Genomic DNA, 16,479 nt, shown 5'->3' with positions numbered 1-16,479 from the left:
GGCATAAGCCACTGCACCTGGCCCAGAACTTTTTGATTCCCTCTGGTACCTGGAGCATGGTCAGACCCACACTGAGAGTGCTTACCTTCCTCCACATCACCTGCTCCCCTGAGTTTCTGGTCTATGACACTTGCAGCCCCTTCAGAGAGCAGAGACCACATGGTCTGCTCTGTTATCTTGGCATTGTGCTCACCGCAAACATGGTCCTTGGCATAATGCTGAATGCCAACAAATAAATGTGTGCTAAATACTAAACACCCAAGCCTGGAGCTGTAGAACTACAGCCTACTTGTTTCTAATGCACAGACTTTTGGTTGCACCGTCACATTCACATGGCTGCAATGAAAGATGACTTTGGAAGAATGGGTTTGGGGAAGGCATTGAAAGGCTATGTACTTGCTGGACATTTGCCCCACGGAAACTATTCTTCTAGAATTCTGCCCATCTTGTTCTCAATCTATGAACATTATATAAAGCATCCTAAGGGCTACAGCAGCAATTCCCAACTGGCATTAAGAGAAAATTGTTTTGAGGGCTATTTAATAGTAAGTGTTCAATAGGAAAATCTACTCTTTCGGTGTTAACTGCCAACCATGAAACAAAATTAAATAGGCTTTCTAAATGCAATGTGGTATCCTGGATTGGATCCTGGAGCAAAAAAAGGAAATTCCTGGAAAAACCAGTAAAATTTAAAAAGTCTGTAGTTAATAGTGTTGCACCAATGTTAAACTCAGTTTTGACAAATGCGCCATGGTAATCTACTATGTTACATGAGGGCAAATGAAGTAAAGAGCATAAAGGAATTCTTTGTACTATGTTTGCTACTTTTAAGTCTAAAAATTATTTTAAAATAAAACATTTTTAAAAAAATAATAAACAGGTTTTTCATTTACTCCAGGGATTGCCAGCGTCTTTAACGTAAAAGACACATCATGCATCTCCAGGAGGGGATCTTATTTCCACGCCTATTCCATATTCTCAAGCCCTGGGGAAAAGGTTTAGTAACACTAACTGCTGTGGACTTCCACACATGTAATTTCCTCAATTCTAGGCAAGAGGCTTTATGAATGCCATCACACAGAGTTGGAAATGGAAGCTCCTCAAAACAGACTTCTATCTGCCACTCAAAATAAGGAGCAGAGCCAAGTGACAATTGCAGGTTGTTTTTTCTTTTTCTTTTTTTTTTTTTTTTTTTGTTTTGAGAAGGAGTCTTGCTCTGTCACCCAGGCTGGAGTGCGGTGGCACCATCTCAGCTCACTGCAGACTCCACCTCCTGGGTTGAAACGATTCTCCTGCCCCAGCCTCCTGAGTAGCTGGGATTATAGGCACCTGCCACCACGCCTGGCTAATTTTTGAATTTTTAGTAGAGATGGGGTTTCACCATGTTGGCCAGGCTGGTCTTGAACTCCATACCTCAAATGATCTGCCTGCCTCAGCCTCCCAAACTACTGGGATTACAGGTGTGAGCCACCATGCCTGGCCAGGTTGTGCTTTTTCTATCCTGGCATGTTGATGACATAATAAAAAATGAACAGTTAACATCTACACAGCAGAAACTGCTTTCAGTCTCAGAATACTTTAACCTTCTGATTACTTCAGAATAAAAATTTAAAAACACTTTTAAATAAGTCTATAACTATAAAAATTTAAAAGTACGCGTATTAAGTCTCTCCAAATTTTTCCCAAGCAGAGCTTGGGTGAGGCAGAGCTGAGGAAAGAACTCTACCCAGGGGAAAGGGCAGGGGGAGATCTGGTGGACAGCCAGGAGTAGCCGGCAGGAGGTGCTAATGTTCTGTCGAATTCTTGCAGTTTTTCTTTAAAATTATTCGCCGACATTTTACTACAAAATCGATCCACACCTGTTTTACGGTAAAATGTTTCAAAATATTTGCCAGGTAAATTTCTTAATTTCTTCCTGAAAAACCTTTCAGAAAAATGAACACTTAAAGCAAGAGGCACATGTGGAGCACTGCCTGATAAAGCAGCCCCTTCCATCAGCTCTCCTGTGTGAGAGGCCTAAGCTGGGCACTCGCCAGGGTCCCCTTGTCGCCCAGAGGCCTGCACACTGTATCTCTGTAAGCCCCTCTCAAACGCAGCGGAGACTGCATGGAGTAGAGTGGAGAAGAACCAGGTATTCCCAAGGTTCAGGACACATGTGGCCAGCGGGCTCCTCTCCAGACCCAGCCTGCTCACCCAGGGGCTCGGAGTCCTTCTGGCCAGCTGTCCTGTGCACCATGGCTGGAAACGTGATTGTCAACTTGCTATTGTGTTCCTTTCGGACAACAGATCGCCCAGTCCTGTGCGGGAGGACAGTTGGGATTGAGAAGAGAAAAAAAACTAGTAAGACACTGAATGATAGCAATGAGTGACTGCCCAGAGATGTCTCACCTGGGGCAAAGGCCCTGATACTCACTTGCAGTGGGGACAGCGCTTAGGATTCATATGTGTCTTCCAGAAGAAAGCAATGAGCTTGCTCCTGCTCTCACACACGTTCTTTACCTGTTAAAAATAAACGTCAGAGAACCTTGGAGTACCATTCTGAAGAGAATCCAATATATTTACAGTTTTCACCTTTTATTTTTAACCAGAGGAAACACCCCCACCACCACTTTCTTAAACAAAATCTTCCACAGAATCCTAATATAGTCGAACTCTGACAATTACTGAGTGACCTCTTTAAGCCCTCAGTTTTCTCAATTATCATATGGGAATAAGAATAGTAACCACTGCAGCAAACTCTTACTAAGATAAAGAATCGTGAATGCAGTGGGGGCTTGAAATACAGCCAGAACTCAATAAATGCTAGTTACTTTCACTTGTAAAACAAAACCCTCTGGATGCAGCTGGCCTCCCTCAGATGGACCTCAGGGTTCTGAGAAAGGCACATCCACAGTCCAGCCACATGAGTGGCACTGCACCTGGCAGCAGATGGGAGCCATCTGGGAGCTTTTGTAACTCCACTTGGACCCAATCCAGACCAATGAAATTAGCATCTCTGCTGTGAAACCTAGCCATGAGGTGAAGCAGATTTCAAGACTAGTATCACAGGTGAATTACCTACCCATTCATTAATTCATTGAACAGATTAATACTTAGGCAATGTATGGCGGGGAGAATAAGGTAGCAGTGGGTTAGAGAGAAGTGCTGGAGAAGGAAAAAAAGACCTGCTGCCATTTTTTAAGAAAAGCCTTGCTGGATACCAAAACCATCTAATGTCACATAACCTCTCATTGGTCCTGCAGATAGCCATTAGAGATTAGGAACTGGACATTCACACAGGTGTGTAATTAGTGAGGTCACAGGTCTCATGAGAGGCAGAGCTCAGATTCAAACCCAGGTCTACTCTGGGAAGCCAAAAGTATATGTAAAGGAAGCATAGAGGGAAAGTGATAAAATGATGCCAAAAACAGTGTGGGAGAAAGACAGTGTTAACTCACCTGTGCGCCCTGGGACCCCAGGAGGTTGTTCTGCACAATTTCAGTTGTGTATTGTTCTAATTCCTCCTGAATTTCAGAGGCAGAGGGATCAGCATTTTCTTCCAGAAACTGGAAAACAAAAAGGAAAACCACATTACCACAGTAATAGACATCTCTGATGAGCAGCACAACCGGGACCAGCCTCTCCAAGAATAGAAAAAATTCACTGGAAAGGAGAAAAAGAAACTACTGTTACACTTTAGTTGTTTTAGGTGTTGTACTTTCAAGAGTGAGAAAACATTGCTGTTAAAAAAAAAAAAAATCAAACAAGGTCAGGCACGGTGGCTCACACCTGTAATCCCAGCACTTTGGGAGGCAGAGGCAGGTGGATCACCAGAGCTCAGGAGTTTGAGACCAGCCTGAGCAACATAGTGAAACCCTGTCTCTACTAAAAATACAAAAATTAGCTGGATATGGTAGCACATGCCTATAATCCCAGCTACTCAGGAGGCTGAGGCAGGAGAATCACTTGGAACTCGGGAGGTGGAGGCTGCAGTGAGCCAAGATTGTGCCACTGCACTCCAGCTTGGGCAACCGAATAAGACTGTCTCCAAAAAAAAAAAAAATGAATTATCTTACTCATTTTATGAGGCTGACATAATCTAGATACCAAACCCAAAAAGACAATAGGAGAAAGGAATGTAAACCAATCTCACTCATGATCACAGATGCAAAAATCCCAAGCAAAATATTAAGAAGTCAAATGCAACAACATATTAAAAAGGTAATATATCCTAAACAATTTGGGTTTATCCTATGAACCCCAGGTTAGTTTAACATTAGGAAAGAAACTGAGTAATTCACCATGCTAACTCGTTAAAAAGGAGCCAAATTATCTGAAAATTTCAATTTATATTAAAAAGGTATTTGACAAAACTGAACCATCTGAGAGAACACTGATGATCTGATATACCATCAACCCCAAATATTTTGATGAACAATTTCTATAAACATAGACACTCACAACTATGACCATGATACAATCATTAAAAAATGGCAAATTAGCACTGATAAACTATTAACATCTAATCCTCAAACACTATTCAAGTTTTTCCAACTCCCTTAATAATATCCTTTAGACACTGGGCATGATGGCTCATGCCTGTAATCCCAGCACCTTGGGAGGCCAAGCCAGGTAGATTGCTTGAGGTCAGGAGTTAAAGACCAGCCTGGCCAATATGGCAAAACCCTGTCTCGATTTAAAAAAAACACAAAAATTAGCTGGGTGTGGTAGTACATGCCTGTAGTCCCAGCTACTCAGGAGATCATTTGGACCCCGGAGGCAGAGGTTGCAGTGAGCTAAGATGGTGCCACGGTACTCTAGCCTGGATGACAGGGTCAGACTCTGTCTCAAAACAATGATAATAAAAATGTCCTTTACAGCAAAAGTATCCAGTGTAAAGCTACCTGTTACACTTTTTAGTCTCCTTTGTTTAGAATAGCTCCTTAGTCTTCAACTTGAGTTATGAACAGTTTTGAAGATTTAAGGTGAGTTTTATAGAATACGCCTCAATTGTGGGCATGTTGGAAATTTCCTCATGATTATGCAGCTAATGCATCTTTGGCAAGAATATCGAGAAGTGATGTTGTGTTCTTGTCACTGCACCCTATGAGGGGGTGTATGATTTCAATCGGTCCCATCAAGTATGTTTCACTTTGATCACTTGAGTAAGGGGGTGACTGCCAGGCTTCTTCTCCAAAAGACTATGTGTGTGTGGGTGGGGGGGTAGGGGTACTTTGAAAATGTGTAAGTAGCCTGTTACTTAAACTTTTAGTCGCTCAATTCATTCTTTCATTTAAATCAACGTGAAAGTAGGTTCATGGATTCCTACTTCATTTGATAGGTCATAATCACTTAGTATCATCATTGATTATGATGCTCAAACTGTCCTAGATCTGGCCAGTGTGAGCCCTACACACAGGCTTCTGTGTCCTTTGGACATGTCCCATCGTTCTTAGAGTACCTCCTTCCTTTCTAGCATGTGACGTTCCAGGCTGCTCTTGTACTTTCTCTGTCCCAGCCCTAGATCAGCTATTTCTCCAAGAAGCTTGTTTAGTGGAGAATGGTATTAGAAACCAAGAAGGGGGTGCTAGGTGTGCCCATTACTATCACTCCTCTAAACCCTTCCAGGGAAAGAGCCAGGGGAAAATATATGTATACACCCATACTTCACACCAGAACTTTTAATTCCATTTTAACAGTACAGGATTAATTCTGTCTTCTCTCTCGAATAGGTTTGTAACTCTCCTTTCTGATAGTATAAAATCTGGCCCCTCTTATCCTTAAGTACTTAATGGATCAACATCTCTCTCTCCCTGTATATAACCACTCTTCCACTGCTGCTGCCATCATCCCTCCTCTGTGTGGAGCCCTCATCCAACTTGGGCTCAAGCCCCACATGAGTGCACCCTCCTTGTGGACCCCCTCCTTATATTTGGGCTCATATATCCTATGCTGGGCCACGCTAAGAGGCACCATCACCTGATTTGGGCTCTCACACTACACGCTGTGCCACTATCTCCAAATGAACATCCTCCTTACCATATTTGAGCTCTAGCATTCTGCATGGGGCTGCCCACACGAGAGAGGGGCTGCTCCCCTCTCTCTCTGCTCTGGCTGAGTCCCTGTGCAGAGACACCCTTTCCACGAAGCCTTGCTCACTCTGCTGGGGCTCAGACACTACATAACTAGGCCATGTCTCTTTGTGGAATCCCAGCTTGCTCCGCCCACCTGATGTCTTCAGGACTGAAGTATTCAATAAGAGGGAGGGGAAGAGGAAAGGGGAACAACTTTTCTTTGTGACAAGTAATAAGACAAAGATACGCACTACCACTTCAACGCAGTAATGTAGATCCTAGCCACCAAAAGAAAGAAAACATGTGAGGATTGGAAAGGAACAAAAATACCAGTATTTGCAGATATGATTGCATTGAAAATCTAAAAATATCTACAGATAAACTGTCAAAATTCATGAGACAATTTTGCCAGGTTGCTCCACAAATAATCAGTAACATTTTTATATACCAATAAACAAAATGAAATTTTAAATAAGGTATTTTTATTAACACCAGAAATTCTGATGTAAATACTAACCATGAAAAAAATATTTCTTTACAATAGAGATCTGGTCATCCCCACCTTATCCGAAACTAACTAGCCAGAGGAATTAGAAAGAAAAGGCATCCAAACTGAAGAGAAGGATGTCAATATGTCCCTGTTTACAGATGACATAATCTTATATACAGAAAAACTTAGACTCTACCGAAAACCTCTTAAAATTCATCAACAAATTCAGTAAAGTTGCAGGATAAAAAAATCAGTAGCATTTTTATACACAAACAATGAATTAGCCGAAAAAGAAATCAAGAAGGCAATCCCATTTATAACAGCTATCAAAAAAACACCTAGGAATAAATTTAACCAAAGATGTGAAAGACTCTTTTGGAAAACTGCAAAACACTGATGAAAGAAACTGGAGAGGATACAAACAGAAAAACAACCCATACTTATAGATCAGAATAATTAATATTGTTAAAATTACTAGACTACCCAAAGCAATTTATAGATTTAATGCAATCTCTATCAAAATACCAATGACATTCTTCACAGAAACAGGAATAAAAATTGTAACATTTGTATGGAACCACAAAAGATCCTGAACAGCCAAAGCAATCTTGAATAAAAAGAACAAAGCTGGAGGCATCACACTACCAGAATTCAAAATATACTACAAAGCTGTAGTAACCAAAATAGTAGGGTACTGGCATAAAAACAGAAACATAGACCAATGAAACAAAACAGAGAACCTGAAAATTAGTCCACATAGCTATAGACAACTGATTTTTGAAAAAGGTGCCAAGAATATACACTGGGGGGAAGGATAGTGTCTTTAATAAATGATGCTGGGAAAATTAGATATCCATATGCAGGAGAATGAAACTAGACCTCCACCTCCACCCTCTACAAAAATCAACTCAAAAACTGATCAATGATCTAAATAAAAAGTCTGGAAAAATATGTTATGAATCAGACCTCAAAGCACAAGCAACAAAAGCCAAAATAAACAAATGGTATATTAAACTAAAAAGCTTCTGCACAGCAAAGTAGTCAGTCAACAGACTACTCCAGAATAGAAAAACCTCCAGAGTAGAGAAAATATTTGCAAACTACTCATCTTATGGCAGGGGCTTAATATCCGGAATATACAAGGAACTCAAGCATCTCAACAGCAAAAATCCCAAACAATTCGATCAAAAAATGGGTAAACGATCTGAACAAACACTTCTCAAAACACATACAAATTGCCAACAAATATATGAAAAAATGTTCAACATCACTAGTCATTGGGCAAATGCAAAGCAAAATCACAATAAGGTTTCATCTCATCCAAGTTAGGATGGCTATCCCCAAAAGACAAAAAAATAACGCTGGTGAGGATGTGGAGAAAAGGGAACTCTTACACACTGCTGGCAGGAATGTAAACTAATTTAGCTACTATGGGACACATAAATGAAGGCTCCTCAAAAAACTACAGATAGAACTACCATTAGATCCAGCATCCCACTATTGGGCATTTATTCAAAAGAAAAGTAATTGGTATATCAAAGTGGTATCTGCACCCCCATGTTTATTGCAGCACTATTCACAATAGCCAAGATATGAAACCTAGATGCCCAACAACAGATAAAGGGATAAAGCAAATGTGGTACATACACACCAGGCGTCCCCAAACTATAGCGCGCGGGCCGCATGCTGCCCCCTGAGGCCATTTATCCGGCCCCCCTGCTGCACTTCAGGAAGGGGCACCTCTTTCATTGGTGGTCAGTGAGAGGAGCACAGTATGTGGCGGCCCTCCAACGGTCTGAGGGACAGTGAACTGGCCCCCTGTGTAAAAAGTCTGGGGACGCCTGATATACACACTGCAATACCATTTGGCCATAATAAAGCATGAAATCCTGCCATTTGCAACAACATTAGACGGAACTGAAGGATATTATGTGAAATAAGTCAGGAACAGAAAGTTAAACTCTCCAAGTTCTTACTCATATGTGGAAGCCAAAAAAAAAAAAAAGTTGATCTCATAGAAGTAAAAGTAGAATGGAGAATCCTAGCAGCCGAGAAGGGTAGGGAAAAGAGGGGAAAGGGAAGAAATTTATTAAAAGAAACAAAATTACAGTTAGGAGGAATAAATTCTTGTGTTCTACACCATTGTAGGATGACCATAGCTAATAATAATACAGTTTCAAACGGCTGGAAGGAGACTATTGCACGTTCCCAACCCAAAGAAATGATAAATGTTTGAGGACAGATATGCTAAATTACCCTGATCTGATCACTGTACATTGTATCACACCATCACTACATATCCCATAAAATATGTATGTGTTAATAAAACAAAAGACAAAAAAAAAAAAGAAAATATGAGAAGTAAACAAATTAAGCATTACCAATAGGTGAACAACCTACATCATATGCCTCCTAAAATGTGCAATACGAAGTACCCTGTATCATGAAGGTTGTATTCTTGCTAAAATGTGAATCTAATTACAGGAAATAATCAGACAATCTCAAATGTGAGAAATCCTATAAGACAACTGGCCTTGAGTCTTCAAAAAAGTCAGTATCATGAAAAAGAATTCTGTACCTCACAATGTTCTACTTTAAGACAGATTAAAGAGATGTAACAATCAAAAGCAATGACTTTTGATTGAATAAACTTTGAATCCTTGGTCCAGAAAATCAGAAAAAGCTCATAAATGGTTTAAATGGTATTTCACGATTGTTTCCATTAACATTCCTTTTATTATTATTATTATTATTATAGCTTCCTGTTTTCACACTCAGCTATTGGTATCCAGTTACAAGATATACAGATCAAATGTCCTGTACCACTGGCATGGTAACTAGGACAACATACTAGCATCTCTTGTTCCCCACCCCTTTGCCTTTCCTGATTTCTGTGACCACCACTATCCACCTACCCTGTTCAGAATTCTCTCAAGCTCGTAGACTGCTTGTAGGGCCCCAACTTCCAGAACCCTCAGTTGGCAGATTAAGAGGTGAATCACAGCCCGGGGACAAGTCAGCATGTGGCAGTTTAAACAAGACCCCCGAAGCAGCAGGTATAGCTTCTGAAGAGAGGGAATAAAAACAAACAGGATATTAGAAAGAGACAGTTGTCATGGTGACTTTCAGTATACCCACAAGTTTCTTCATATATTCAGTCTATTCCTTCAAAAACTCCACTTCAGCCTACATGCTTAAAAAAGGCCTTTGTTATATTAAGAACTAGATAAATAGTCTCTCTTTTCTTTTAAGGTTTTATTTTAACCCATTTAGATTTGAAATTTACTCTGGGCGTATGACCTGAAGCAGAGAAATATCTTTATTTTATTCCAAGATTTAATTACAACGCTTCTCGGCTGAGCGTGGTGGCTCATGCCCATAATCCCAGCAATTTGGGAGGCTGAGGCAGGTGGATCGCTTGAGGCCAGGAGTTTGAGACCAGCCTGGCCAACATGGTGAAACCCCGTCTCTACTAAAAATACAAAAAGTAGCTGAGCATGGTGGTAGCACCTGTAATTCCAGCTACTCAGGAGGCCGAGGCACAAGAATGGCTTGAATCCAGGAGGCAGAGGTTATAGTGAGCCAAGATTGTGCTGCTGTACTCCAGCCTGGGAGACAGAATGAAACTGTCTTGGAAACAAAAGACATTTCTCTTTCTTTAATATGATTAACAGACGAAAATCATGTCCACATATACCAACATCTGGCTTAAAAAAAAATCCTGGCGGTAAAGTTAGCTGAAATAAAAAGCTGAAAATGCACAAGCAAGACAGGAGCTCCATTCTGACCTCACTGCCGGGCGTTCTGGGGCTTTGCTGCTCCTGCCATCACATGAGAACCTATAGGGCCACCTGAAGGGCTCAGGGAGGTCTTGAGAACAAAGTTCTCTCTGTTACCAGGCAGGTGCCAATGATATTTCTGAAGAGCACAAAGTCCCTGAAACAAAAGGTGTAGGGGATCAATCTGAACCCTCCCTACCCTCCACGTGAACGGAATCAAGCTGTGGCTCTACTCAACTGGAATCAAACTGATATTCATTTAGTTAGGGCCACAGGGTACATTGAAATTATCGTATTTGGCTCAAAGTTTTCAAAATCTCATTCTACAGAATGTTTTCATTGGGGTGTCTGGAGCTCAACCTCCTTAGACCACTCTTGTGGGAGAGAGGCAGCACTCACGAATCCCACCAGCAGCCCTGAGACCCACACAACTAAGGCAGCACTTACATCGAAGAGGAGAGGGTTGTACACCATGAGTGGGAGCTCAATATGGCCCAGGTGCCCGGAGCAGTTGTTGAAGTCCTGCACGCAGGTGGAGCACACCTCTTTGGAATCTGCGGGGCCCAAAGCTAAATCATACAGGCCGTTTGCCGATGGGTTCCCCAGGCTGTCCAGGAACCGAGGGTTTGTAATGGATTTAACACTTAATTTCCTATGGGAATAAAAAAAAGATCAAGAGGAAAACTAAGGTTAACAACCTCTCTGATAGTTTCCTTGATTATTTAATGCCTATCTGACAGCTCCAGAGGGCACAATCTCTGTCTGCCTTGCTCACCAGCACATCCCAATACTAAATGCACAGTTGGTACCCAATAGTTAATACATATATATGTACGAAATGAATGTTAAAAAAGAAACAGATTTTGAGCAAAACTTGCACTAAGTACATTGGTAAACTGTTTATAAAAAGGAGTTAAGCATCTATTACACACTGAATGCTTCAGAGGCAACATTATTCTGAAAGGCAATGGTGCAACCTTGGCTCCCTGTAGCCTCGAACTCCTGGGCTCCAGTGATCCTCCCACCTCAGCCTCCCGAGTAAATGGGACCACATGCATGCACCACCATGCCTGACTAATTCTTCTGTTCATATTTTTTTGTAGAGGCAGAATTTCGCCATGTTACCCAGGCTGGTCTTGAACTCCTGAGCTCTAGAGATCAGCCTGCCTCAGCCTCCCAAAGTGCTAGGATTACAAGAGTGAGCCACCATGCCTGGCCGCATTATTCAGTTTTGATCTTAATCCTCTAAGTTGGTCATCACTACATGTACTTTTCAGAGGAGGAAACCAAGGCTCAGGGATGTTAGGTGATTTAATCCAGGTGACACAGACAGAATGTAGGGGAGGCAGGATTATGGAACAGACTTAACTTCAAAGCCACACAGTTCAAATGAAGGCAATACGATGCAATAATCCCTGTACGCAGAAAGAGTAAATCTGACAAAATTAAACACATGTAGTCAAACCTTACTAAAAGTTTCATCATGTTTTATGTTTGGTTTGAAAGGTGCGCCCATAGGACACTTAACTACATTTACAAAGCCAACTTTGCTTTTAAAACGTTTTCCTTTCTGATTTAGAAGATAAAGACAAATAATTTGACACCCTAGAGGAAACCTGAAGGTTGAAAGGAGAGCCCTCAATGAAGTGAACACTCCCTTTAATAAAGTACAAAAATAGTATCAAGTTCTTCATGAATGGTGACATGTCCGAGTGTAAATCTATGTTGGTCTATCAGGAACTAAGCTGCTCAGACCTAGAAGATTCTATGTTGCATGGCCAGTGTCACTCTAAGGGCTAAGGCGACTTGGAGACAGATCTGCTGCTGTGGTTCTTGTCTACATGGTCACCTTGCTGCCGGTAAGCTAATTTCACGAGAAACTTGATCTAACTGAATAGTTGTGTGTGTGGTCTCTTCCCACAAACCTAGAGTCCACCTGCAACCCTGAACTGGGTAACACTGAACAAATGACTTATCTTTTACTTTTTAATTTTTGAAATTGTAATAAAAAATATATAATATAAATTCATCATCTTAACTGTTTTAATTAGTACAGTTCAGTGGTATGAAGTACATTTGCATTGTGCTACCATCACCATTATCTACAGAACCCGTTTTCACCTTGTAAAACTGAAACTCTGTACCCATTATACAGTGATTCTTCATCTCCTCCACTACCATCATTTTACTTTCGGTTTTGATTAATCTGACTACTCTAGGTACCTTATGTAAGTGGAATCATACTGTACATGTCCTTTTGTGACTGGCTTATTTCACTTAGCGCAATGCTTTCAAGGTTCCTCCATGTTATAGGATATATCAGAACTGTCTTCCTTTTTTAGGGCTCAACAATATCCCACTGTATGTATATACTACATTTTTTTTTTTTTTTTTTTTTTGAGACGGAGTTTCGCTCTTGTTACCCAGGCTGGAGTGCAATGGCGCGATCTCAGCTCACCGCAACCTCCGCCTCCTGGGTTCAGGCAATTTTCCTGCCTCAGCCTCCTGAGTAGCTGGGATTACAGGCACGCACCACCATGCCCAGCTAATTTTTTTGTATCTTTAGTAGAGACGGGGTTTCACCATGTTGACCAGGATGGTCTAGATCTCTTGACCTCGTGATCCACCCGCCTTGGCCTCCCAAAGTGCTGGGATTACAGGCTTGAGCCACCGCGCCCGGCCTACACTACATTTTTGTCTATCAACCCATCCATTGATAGACACTTGGATAGTTTCCACTTTTTCACTATTGTGAATAATGCTGCTATGAACATAGGTGTACAAATATCTCCTTGAGACCCTACTTTCAATTCTTTGGATACATACCCAGAAGCAGAATTGCTGGATCACACAGTAATTTTGTTTTTAATTTTTTGAGAATCTACCTTAGTGTTTTCCATAGTAGTTGCACCGTTTTACATTCCCACTAACAGTGTACAAAAAGGATCCACTTTCTCCACATCCTTGTCAACACTTATTACTTTGTTTTTTGGTAGTAACATTCTACTGGGTTTGAGGAGCTTTTTATTTGTGCTTCCCTAATAATTGGTGATGTTCAACATCTTTTTACATGCTCATTGCCCATCTGTATGCCTTCTTTGGAAAAATGTCTATTTAAATCCTTTCTCCATTTTAAAATTGAATTTCGTTGTTGTTGTTGAGTTGTGGGAGTTCTTTGTATGATCTAGATATCAATCTCTTATCACATATATAATTTGCAAATATTTTCTCCTATTTCATGGGTTGCCCCTTCAATCTGTTGACTGTGTCCTTTGATAACTACCTAACTCTTTTCTCATCTGAAGTCTGGGCATCGCAGCAGCTCTATTAGGATGATTAGAAGATACCACATATGTGGGGAACACTCCCGTGTGAGACCCCTAAAAGGCGTGAGTCTCAGTATATGGTGAGTTTGATCCCAAACACAGTTTCCTACTGGAGGCAGTCGAGCTATCCGGAAAGATAGGAACTGAAAGATGAATGATCAGTTTCTAATATCAACCACAATATCGTTTGGGCCTAAAACTATGCGTTGCTGCTAGACCGAGTGACCCCCTACCGGCAACCAGTTCCTGCTTTTAACCTTTTTAAGACTTTAAGAATAATCCTTAAACCTTACTTACCAGACTGCCTTGTACCCTAGATAATGGTTTAACTGTCGACATTTGCAAAGCAAATACCACCATAAGGGATGGCTTTGATTTCTGACTCAGAGATTCCTGAATGGGGAAATTGAGTTAAGTTGAGTCAGGAGTAGACAAAGGAGAATCTGATTAAAAGATATTCTGATAAGCAAAACCAGAAAACCTTTTCACATCTCAGTTCTAAAACAAGATCAAACCAGAGATACCTGCAGCCAGGAGGAATAATGTCTGGATGTAAACAAGCTTTGTGATCACAGGAAATTCTGTTACTTTTTACAACCACTGATTGTGTATCTGACTTTTCAATTGTATAGGCCATGTAAGGTATACATTTGTATTTCCTCTTACTATGAGGTAAACCAAAGCCAAGAAAGTGTATTTATTCCTGGCCTTTGAAAAATAAAATTTGCTGTTTAGGCACAGCCTGTCAGCCCTCCAGACGCCTCGCTTTCTCTCTCTCTGTCTTTATTATTTTCCCAGGCGCCCTCCCTCTTCCAGGTATTGGGACCCTCTTGCAGGTTGAGAGACCCCCGGGCAGACGTGCCTACCCGTCCCGGACGGTCCACGACATCTGGCGACCACGACACGGGGCCTGGACACGAGGGATTACAGTGACGCACATCAATTAAGGAGTGAGGCTGCAGCAGTTAAGTTTTTGAGTTGTTTTCTTAATCGTGTATATACAAGTGTTTATTTTCAAGTTTTCAGTCTGGAGTAAAACATGGGGCATTTAGAGTCTAAGGAATATAAGTTGTTTATACCTTTTATGATGAAGACTAGAGGTCGTGATGTAAAGTTTAGTCATGTACAGAAATTTTTGCAAGTTGTTCGTGAATTGTGTTCTTGGCTCCCTGAAGGTGAAAGTTTGGATGAAAAAGCTTGGGGACTTAATGGAGAAAAGATTAATCAATTTTGCTTTCAAGGTAATAATCTACCTCAAACTATTGTATTGACTGCTGTTTGGAGAAAGCTTTGTGAATGTGTTTGTCCATCTGTTTCTCTCTTAGAAAATTTGACCACAGAAGCTTTGCCTCCGCATGATTGGGGCGGGGGTACTCGCAGTGGAGCCAAAGGCCCAGCAACTGCTAGCTCAGTTTTAAACTGACATTTTTTTTTTCCTTTCTCTGCCGACTGCAAGCCCCACCCGCTCAGCTCTCAGGCAATAAAGTTCCTCTCTCTTTGTTGGGTAGAGGAGAAAGTCTCTCTCACCATGACAGGAACAGGATAAAAAGAGTAGGGGCAACCGGTAAGGATTCCACTGGAGAAGAAAGAGTTTGAGATCAATAGACTTAGGTTTAAAGATGACCTTTGCCACTTTCTAGAGAGACATTTTGTTCTCTGGGCCTGAACTTTTTACTGGACGTAACACCACAAATGGGTGTTAAGAACCGAGAATGGGTGTCACTAAGGGCTGAAAGTGCCAAGATCTGAGCAGTTAGCTCCTCCCTCCATCTATTCGTACACTCAACAAATACCCACTGAGTGCTCACTGTGTGCCAGATAGTGTTAAGTGCTAAGGAAACATACAAGAACCCCTCTGCTTATGGCCATTACATTAGACTGGAGGAAAGGGAACAAACACAAAATAAGTGTACAGTCTGTTGGATGGCAGAAAGCGCTAGGAAGAAAAATAATGCAGGGAAAGGGAAGAACGGAGTGGGCAGGTGGTCCTAGAAGCTCACTACGGAGGTACTTGGGCAAAGGCTGAAGGAGTTGAGGGAGCAAGCCATACAGTCAACTGGGCAGAGGGTTTTACAGAAGGAAGAAGCAGAGTGCAAGGGTCCTGAGGAGGGTGTGTACCCAGGTACTATGGATGCAGCAAGGAGGTCAGGGTAGTCGGAATAGAGGTGAAATCAGAGAGGTAACAGGAAACTGAAATGGCCCCTCCAGGCCATTTTTAAAGACTTGATTTTTACTCTGAGTAAAAATGGGAAGCTACTGGAATCTGGCACAATGAAAGGTGGCAGAATTATTGAAATGTCTCAACCCTAACCTGTTTGAAAATTTCACAATTATCTTTTTAAAAATTCAGCAATGTAAAACACTTCTGCTTTTGGATGAAATCTTATCCACTTACAGCGGTGATGATATATTTAGAATTTCTGGGCTAGCACACTGTTACCAATGATACCAGAGCTGTAGCTCAGGACTTTATTCATCCATTTATTCAGACTTGAGGATAAAAGACAGGAGTGAGACAGATAAGAAGCTCAAGGGTAGTGGAGGAAGGCAAATATACAGAAGCACACAAAGTGACTAAAGCACCATGACAGACAACTGTACCATGTGCAAAATGACCTAAGAAAATGAGGGAGGGGACTGAGCCTTCAGGTATGTGTGTTGATCAGGGGACAAGGGGAAGTACCTCCCTTTGGCTGAAAGGACATTGCGTGCAGAGGGAATTTCTTCAAGAAAGGCCCAGATGTTGAAACGTGATGGCAGTTTCTGGAATATGCAAGTGGTTTAATAGGGCTGAAGAAGGGATGATGTTATAGCTAAAACCAGCATTGGTC

General features: G+C 41.4%; 1 protein-coding gene across 1 annotated transcript in view; it reads right to left on the bottom strand.

The window, feature by feature from the left end:
• Positions 1 to 16,479, bottom strand: part of POLR1A (RNA polymerase I subunit A) — an 80,329-nt gene that overhangs the window by 62,354 nt on the left and 1,496 nt on the right. Inside the window, exons 2-6 of the mRNA XM_003942532.4 lie at positions 10,770 to 10,974; positions 9,459 to 9,608; positions 3,438 to 3,545; positions 2,414 to 2,499; positions 2,194 to 2,297 (exon numbers count right to left, since the gene is read on the bottom strand). Coding sequence (XP_003942581.2) covers positions 2,194 to 2,297; positions 2,414 to 2,499; positions 3,438 to 3,545; positions 9,459 to 9,608; positions 10,770 to 10,974 — 653 coding nt within the window. The remainder of the gene's footprint in view (positions 1 to 2,193; positions 2,298 to 2,413; positions 2,500 to 3,437; positions 3,546 to 9,458; positions 9,609 to 10,769; positions 10,975 to 16,479) is intronic.

This window comes from Saimiri boliviensis, chromosome 1, assembly GCF_048565385.1.
Source record: "Saimiri boliviensis isolate mSaiBol1 chromosome 1, mSaiBol1.pri, whole genome shotgun sequence".
Lineage (NCBI taxonomy): Eukaryota > Metazoa > Chordata > Mammalia > Primates > Cebidae > Saimiri > Saimiri boliviensis.
This window is presented reverse-complemented; position numbering and strand designations above follow the sequence as displayed.